Source organism: Alosa alosa, chromosome 3 (genome assembly GCF_017589495.1).
Source record: "Alosa alosa isolate M-15738 ecotype Scorff River chromosome 3, AALO_Geno_1.1, whole genome shotgun sequence".
Classification (NCBI taxonomy): domain Eukaryota; kingdom Metazoa; phylum Chordata; class Actinopteri; order Clupeiformes; family Clupeidae; genus Alosa; species Alosa alosa.
Window position 1 is genome coordinate 6,925,190 of NC_063191.1, and position 8,620 is coordinate 6,933,809.

The 8,620-nt window shown below is 42.9% G+C and overlaps 1 protein-coding gene across 1 annotated transcript in view; it reads left to right on the top strand.

Annotated features, from left to right (window-relative positions):
• The first annotated feature begins 934 nt into the window (after positions 1 to 934).
• The window catches only part of cfap91 (cilia and flagella associated protein 91), a 33,430-nt gene continuing 25,744 nt past the window's right edge, over positions 935 to 8,620 (top strand). The window contains 7 exon segments of the mRNA XM_048239526.1: positions 935 to 1,152; positions 1,600 to 1,676; positions 2,187 to 2,344; positions 2,846 to 2,929; positions 4,966 to 5,022; positions 5,444 to 5,450; positions 5,547 to 5,607. Coding sequence (XP_048095483.1) covers positions 1,065 to 1,152; positions 1,600 to 1,676; positions 2,187 to 2,344; positions 2,846 to 2,929; positions 4,966 to 5,022; positions 5,444 to 5,450; positions 5,547 to 5,607 — 532 coding nt within the window. The 5' untranslated portion in view covers positions 935 to 1,064.

An 8,620-nucleotide genomic window follows, 5' to 3' on the forward strand; every position in this document is an offset into this window, starting at 1 on the left:
CCTAAATTGAAACACATCTGTAAACTAAAGCAATGGCAACTTGTGAATGAAAATGAGACCCAATATGTGTCTCTCTCTTTCTCTCTCTCTCTCTCTGTGTGCTATCTGTGTGTAGCTTATTTGTGTGTTTCATTCATTCAACCTTTATTTATTCTTGGAAGATCATTGAGGGTAGGCCTTGTCCTCGATTTTAGTGATGCCGAGATAGCCTAGTCTACAATATTGTTGTTATTTAATAGGGCTATTAACAACCTAAACAACAACAAGGCCTAAACAACAACATAAATAGTTGCCTAGACTAGACAGTAGTTGTAGTGAAATGTAGCCTACAAATAAACCAAAACAAAATAAGCAATAAAAGAGGGGGTAGAGTTAATTTAGTGCCTAGACTCCAGGAAGAGGGGCATTAAGTTTGCTAGTTGTGCTAGCCTCGACTAGACTAGCCTAGGCCTAGGCCACTCCTCTTTTGGATTGTATGTCAATCTCATGCCATGACAGCTGGCAGCTCTGGCTGGCAACTGAAAGCTGTCCACTCTGGATGTTAGCCTACATTCATGACCTATCTTCATGAAGTAGACTAGGCCATTGATTTGCTTGCAAAAAAAAGACATTGTGGTGTGGTCATATTACCATGCCCTCCCCTTCCTCCTTTGCTATTTTCTAGTCTTTGAACCACAAACAGTTCTTGAAGGTGCAAGGAAACTGACCTGACTAGAACTAGACTAGAAGCTATAGCTTTAATATGACTGGGATTGCGATTCAATATCCATCTGACCCAGAGTCAGTCTTTTCAACTGCTGCATCCATAGGCTGCATCTGACACTACGCCTCCGGGGAGAGCAACACTTTGCTGCCACCTGTCGGGAGCTATGTCGGAGTCGGTCGTTTTCTCATGACTGACGACAGTTTACTATCTCTATGGTAACGTAGGTCACAGAGCTGCAGCTGCTACGGATAAAAAGATTGCTCTTCGTGTCACGCATGACAAGCTATACGTTAACTTTTAGTTAACGTTATCTAAATTGGTGACATATATTAAACTTGTGTTTCGTAGAAATAGAAAAATGAGTGTTTCTGTGACACAAACATTTTGCAAGAAAGATGGAGGAAAGAAGGGCTACAGACCACAGCGGGTACATGACTATCTCTACGGTGAGTTATTGTTGATAACTCCGAGCGTGGTAAACAAAATCGGATATTTCAGGCAGTGCTCCCGTTAAGAACCAAACCAGATTTTTTTCAAATCTACACACCTATGGCTACTGAAAAATGTAAGGTTCATTTAACAAATGTTATTTTGAAGTGTTAAAAAAACATCGTTGTTTTAGAATTTCTGAACAAAAGTGGTGATAATCGGGGGGTGTTAAGATAGGTGGCTTCTACACATTCTCCCCTGTAGAATAGCTCTACATGAAAAGGTAATATAAGGCCCACTTGCCACTGTAAAGTGGTTGATAACATCACAGACAGCTAACGCAACATGCTATTATTTGCATATTAATGACATATTATTTACATATTTTTAATAATAAAGTTGTTGCTCATGATGGCAGTAACGTTAACGTAGGCCTAAAGTTACACGTTTATTTATGTACATAGATCCCATTTACACGGTTTCCGGAGAGATGGATCATGCAAGGGTCTCCTTCAAGTCTCACGCGTCAGTGGATAGAGTGGTAAGTTGGCCGCAAATTATGAACAGCAATGAACAGTCACACACTCACACAAGCACCAATGAAGCAACAAGCTCACAAGCCTTGGCTACTTTAAGTTCCAGAGTTAGTTAGGCATAATATGGTTAAAAGTTTTGGCAGTAGGCCTATCTCAAGGTCACATCCCATCTAAGAAAGCGACACTGAAATCAAGGTCAGTGGTGTGTTCATAACTTCATTTACCATTGACATTTAAATACACAGAAACTTCACAGTCCCCTTTTTATGCAGGCTATGGCTTTCTGGGTTATTGTCAGATAGGCATTTTTACAGATACTGCATGACACACTTGTAGTATTGGAGGCCTATGTATCCACCATTATAAGGCTAAAATGTTTGTGAATTGATGAAGTTGCTATAGCAAATTGGACCATATGACCTTTATATTGTGAATTTGTAAAATATATTGAAACTTTTTTAAAATTGTTAAACACTTTTAAAAGTGTCACCCCACAACAACCCCACTCTCTGTAGCGGAAGGTGCCGGAATTCAAGTCCATGTTCAGTCACCTGCCGCACCATCCCCGTTACACCCTTCGTTTGGAGTCCACGGATCCCGTGCCGGAGTTCATCAATCGCAGGTGGCGTGGCCATGCCGACCAGCGCAGGCAAGCGCTACAGCAGCTGACTGGGTAAATAATCAGTTACCTATGGGTCTAGACGCCTCTCAGTAGATGCAATAAGCAATACTAGGCTGCAATACAAGCAATACGTAGGCTGACCATAGGGGATCTATTGGAGATAGCAGTTGTAGAGATGATGAGGCCAGGTAAATGTCCTCCTACATAAAAGATTCACATTATATGTGGGCCATTTTGGCAGACATGACAAGACTGGGAAATGTTATGGAGCGTAGCACCCTTTATACACACATGGCAATTCAGAATGGTTTACACAGCACAGCATACAGTAAAGTGTTATAATAGAAAAACAACCGTTTATGTTGATTCAGGTAAAATAAGTTGAAAAATTGATAATGATTGATAATTATCGACAGACATACAGGAAGACTGCAGAAATAATGGCCGATGTATGGTCTTAGTTGTAACTTAATTGTTACCAATACGAGAGGAATAATAAAGTAATTTGTTGTAACTGGTGTAATTTTCTCTATGTGTGTGTTCTTGTGTCAGTGTCATCCCAGGAATCCAGACTGAAGCATCTGACCAGCAGGCTTGCAATGTGTCTGGTGCAGACCGCTGGAAGTTTTTCAAACGGTACAAAGCAAATGGCATCTTTTTTAGATACTGTCACATTCATGTCGTTACAATATACATCATATCATATAACACATGCATATATTCACACATACACACACACACACACACACACACACACACACACACACACACACACACACACACACACACACACACACACACACACACACTTAAATGGACACATAGTCAAGCAGAGAGAGAGTGCAGCATAAACAGAGGGAGAGAACACCCTAGCATTTCGGGGTGCCCAAAAATTCTTGCGACGCCCCTGACCTTGGTATTTGAAAAATCCTGGCTACAGCCTTGGGCTCAATTGGATCATTGAACTGCCTACTGACATTGAAAGAATGCATGTTTAGCAGTGAGGATATAGATATATAGTAGATGTTAATCTATTATGCCATGAAACAGAGCTAATACAGGGCAGGTATTCTACATCACTCAAGACAAGTTTTCACAGATTACCCAGTATTTAAGACACTGAAATTTCAATTGCAGATCATTTCAGTAGTGCACCAGGCATCTACACAACAGGGAAGTGGAAGGGGCAAAAGTAATGGCAAGACATAGAAAGACTAAAGTTTTAATTTAACATGGGATAATATTCAGAATTCTTTCTATTCAAACAAGTCTAACACACAGTCCAGATTACATCTGAAAAGGGCAGAAAAATGTCTGAAAAACAGATGTGCTCTGCCACCCACAGTTTTCATATACGATGGAATACATAATCAATCCCACTAATGCATGATTTGCCATTTTGCACTCCTGCATCAGGCAGAATGGTGTTTTAGCCAAGTAGAGTGTGCACACACCATGCTGTGTCTTTTGAGAGCACGTTGACCTGAAATGACCTCTAAACACATTAGCACGTTAACACATATCTGCCCAAAAGAGTTTCTCTAAATACTCTGGTTGGACTCTCTCGGAAATCCCCTATTCTGTAACACAGCAGCGCCCTCTTAAAAACAGATTGCCCGCGACAAAACACACTACACACATTCAGTCCGTTATGAATGCAATGACCCCATGACCAGGACACAATTGGTAGTGTGACCTTAAAATTGCATTATGTATTACTCATTGTATTGTTCCATTTAGCACTGTGGGATAATGGGTTTTATGCTATACATGATGTTCAACCACAGAGGCATATGATTTCAAGCCTGACAGCAGTGCCCAGGGGAGAGGAGAATGTTTTTTTTTTAGGGTGTTCAAGGTGAACTCTCTCTGTTTTCTGTTTGGAGTGTTTGGTTGTTGGTCAGCAACTCATTTTTGTGTCCTTTCTTCCACTTGTCTCTGTTCATCTATCCTCTTGCCTCTACTCCTCTCTTCTCCTCTCTCCTCCTCTCTTCTCCTTTCTCCACTACTCTCTCCTCTTGGCTCCTCTCCTCTCCTCTCCTCTCTCTTCTCCTCTCCTCTCCTCTCTCCTCTTGCCTCCTCTCCTCTCTCTCCTCTCTCCTCCTCTTCTCCTTTCTCCACTACTCTCTCCTCTTGGCTCCTCTCCTCTCTCCTCTCCTCTCTTCTCCTCTCCTCTCCTCCTCTCCTCTCTCCTCCTCTCTTCTCCTCTCTCCTCTCCTCTCTCCTCTCTTCTCCTCTCTTCACTCCTCTCTCCTCTTGCATCCTCTCCTCTTTCTCCTCTCTCCACTCCTCTCTCCTCTTGCCTCCTCTCTTCTCTCCTCTCCTCTCCTTCTCTTTAACTTCTTTCCTGTCGCCTCTCCTCCTCTCTCCCTCTCCTCCTCCTATCCTCCTCCTCCTCTCCTCTCCTCTCCTCTCTCCTCCTCTCCTCCTCTCTCCTCTCTCCCTCTTGTCTCCTCCTCCTCTCCTCCTCTCCTCCTCTCTCTCTTCTCCTCTCCTCCTCTTCTCCTCTCTCCTCTCCTCTCCTCCTCTCTCCTCTCTTCTCCTCTCTCCTCCTCTCTTCTCCTCTCCTCTCTCCACTCCTATCTTTTCCTCTCTTCTCCTCTCTCCTCTCCTCTCCTCTCTCCTCTCTTCTCCTCTCTCCACTCCTCTCTCCTCTCCTCTCCCTCCTGAAGGCCCCTGATCCCGTTCACCCAGCAGGTTCCCGCTGACGTGGTGTTCGCTGTCCCCATGTGAGTTCTTCACAGCATTCCACCACACCCACTCCAGAGCACAGGGACTAGTTCATGACTTAAGCAGCTTGTCTGGTTTGATCTCGAGTTGAAATTCAGAAACAAACATCTGCATTAACATTAAGGGACTACATTTTATAAATTATTTTCTGCAAATTTTGAGACCTGAGACTCTTACAATCAATTTTGAAAGAAGGTTTTATAATGAAGATGTTATTATGCAGAGCCATTAAAAATACTGTATAGAACAAAAAAATAGACAATTGTTATTGTTAATTAATACCACTGCTATCCTTTGTCATTGTTTTGAGTGTATTTTGTACCACCTCCTCTTTCTTTTGACTCTTTGTCCTCTCTCTCTCTCTCTCTCTCTCTCTCTGTCTTTCTTTCCCTTCTTCAGTTCCCTCCTGTTTCCCTCTAGGCGGGTGGTCAGACTGACCAGCCCGGCATCATTCCAGCCCAGTGTATTGGCGATCAGACAGAACTACCGGGACAGCAGGGTATGAGCGGACCTTACACACCAGATGCGTGCTGGGCTCCGGCCCACCCCGCCAGAGCTGCTCACACTGGCCACGCTCACATGGGGTACCAGACACGCACATGCACACACACTTATATATGGATATACCAGTATGCGCACACACACATACACACACACTTATATATGGATATACCAGTACGCGCACACACACATACACACACACTTATATATGGATATACCAGTATGCGCACACGCACATACACACACACTTATATATGGATATACCAGTACGCGCACACGCACATGCACACACACTTATGGATATACCAGTATGCACACTAGGGATGTAACGGTATGAAATTAAATTATCACGGTTTTCGGTATTATCACGGTATTTCTAAAAGTGTGTTCAATATGTTCAGGAAGCACTGATAGGCCTACACAAGCTGAAATAGTTTCAAAAAGTGTCCCGTTCACTTTTTTCTTCATGTTTAATTGGCTATGTGCTTATAAGCAACTTACCCTACCATGACTTGGAGTTTGCTATTTCTGTTATTTGGATGCAATGAGTGAGACCAAAGTAAGCGTTCAAAAATAAAACTTTAGGCTACTGTATTCTCCTGATAGCATTAGTGGAATGGATTTAATGTGGGCCTGTGAACATAAAAAGACACAGAGTGGCTACATGATACAGTGCACATTTTGCGGTGAAAAAGTTCCGCCTTTTAAAATCAGGTGTAGCCTAATCTGAATCGTAGTTAAAACCATCAATTAGACAGAATCAGAATCAGTAGGGTACCAGTTTTGTTCCATTGTACCAGGCCTACTGTATGTCAAAAGCAGGCTCGGATGAAGCTGGGAAGGTTAAACTCATGGTTTCCACACCCAAGGAATTCAACAGTGATAATCATGATGTTTGAAATGAAAACGGTAATTATTATCGTCAACATGTTTATCGCGGTTTACCATTATACCAGTAATTGTTACATGCCTAGCGCACACGCACATGCACTAGGGATCGACCAATTATCGGCCTGGCCGATTATTAGGGGCGATATTTAGCATTTTATAATAATTGGTATGGGTCATTTTTTCCACCGATAAGCCCGATACTGAAATGGATAAAAGAATGAAATGCGCTACTTTGTCTGTAAGCGATCTCTCACTCCCCGCATTTGCTACTCTGTGGTCGAGCATTGTCCATATTACACCGTCTGATTTGTTAATTAGCACGAATGCAGCCAATCAGGATCGAAGACTGAACACAGAGAAAGTTTAAATTCTCACTGAGGCATATTGTAGACTGGGCTTCAGCTGTGCGGAGCTATTTTTTGAATAGGTAAAGAAGGTAGGCCCTACCTTACATTGCTGAAGTTGCAATGTGAATCACAATCATCTACAGTGAAGTTACAAAAACACCACTTTGTGAGCTATTGTCTCTTTTGATCAGGATCAATAAGTAGCCTAAAGCACCCACCTCCTTGATTTAGCGAATTCCTGATTGATACCGCGTTGAGTGATATAGCCTACCGTTTACTAGTTGGCCCACCACAAACTTCGGGTGCACCAGCCGGGAGTTCTTTTGCATCCGGCTCGTCAATTAATTGTTAATAACGGACACCTCGGGCCGTTATCCCTTAGGCCTACATAGTAGACAAGTCCTAAATTATCGCGATAGCCAACGTCTAAAAAGTCAGTTGCTGCTTTTTTGGCCGGACTGTCAGGGTCAAATGCCGTAATTTAATCCGACCTGAACTAAACGCGCGTCCTGAGCTGGCTATTACGTGCCTTTTAGGCTCACAGAAGTGTAGCCTATAGGCTATAGCCTACATATGGACACAAATTGCGTGCTTAAATGACCTAAGGAACTATTTTAAAACTGTTTGAATTTAAACTATTGCCGTGAAACACTTGCCATCGATGCACCTCTTCCTCTCCCTTTCCACTCTCTCGTTGCACTCCACACATGGCATGGCAAAGCATCCTCTTTTGTTGACAGGTCCTTACAAGCACATAGCCCATTGTGTATGCCTATGAAAATAATTGCTTTATCACTCGGCTCTTGGATTAACATGATACACAGGATTTACTCTTGTGATGCAAGTTGATACAATTGTGTATCAAAAGAAGGAAGAAAAGCTTTTTTCTTTTGAATGAAGGATTTTTCAGCATATCGCCATAGCCTAGGCTACTATCTACCCCCCTTTTTGACAACTGAAATCTCGGTTTTACATATCGGTTATTGGTTATTATATAGGCCTGTTTGGTAATAATTGATGCTCGGTATCGGCCCTGAAAAAAAACAAATCGATTGATCCCTAACATGCACACGCTTACACACTCCACACACACACACACACACACATACCCACAGGTGGCGCTACACACTTGCAACAGCATTCCCAAGTGTCACTAAAGGGGCCGTTTATACGAGAACGATTGCGAAGGGGAAAGGCGATAAAATATTTTGTCATAAGTGCCTTTCGTTTACGGCGACCCGCCATCGGGGCATGAAGACATAAAAATCTGAAGACTCCTTCAGAGTGTAGAGTTTTTGAAGGCGACCGGGTTGCGTCTCCGTCCTAAGCGGCTAAACCAAAGATCCTTGATTACCTCTCTGGCTAAACTGTCAAATTAGAATGTCTGTGTGTGTGGCGTGCGGGGTTCCTATCACACCACCACCCAGCGGTCTGGAATGCATATCCAATCGAATATCACATACTCTTGCGTCTTCATACAAACAAAGATTTCCCCTGAGAACTTTCGTCCTAAGCGAATAAAAAAATGAAGACGAGACGCCACTTCTGCGTCTTCTCTTTTCATCGTCACCGTATAAACGTAGCCTAACATTGGTAGTCAAGTCATAACAACAGCTCAATAAATAGATTCTTTAAACATACTGCACAGTTTCACACCATCCCTCCTAAATATCATACATTTGCACTCTTTCACCCACCCACTCACACACCCATGTGTGTGTGTGTGTGTGTGTGTGCGTGTGTATGTATGTGTGTGTGGATGAGTGTGTATGCGCATGGGTGTGTGTGTGTGTGTGTGTGTGTATGTATGTGTGTGTGAATGAGTGTGTACATGGGCGGGTACGTGTGTGTGTGTGTG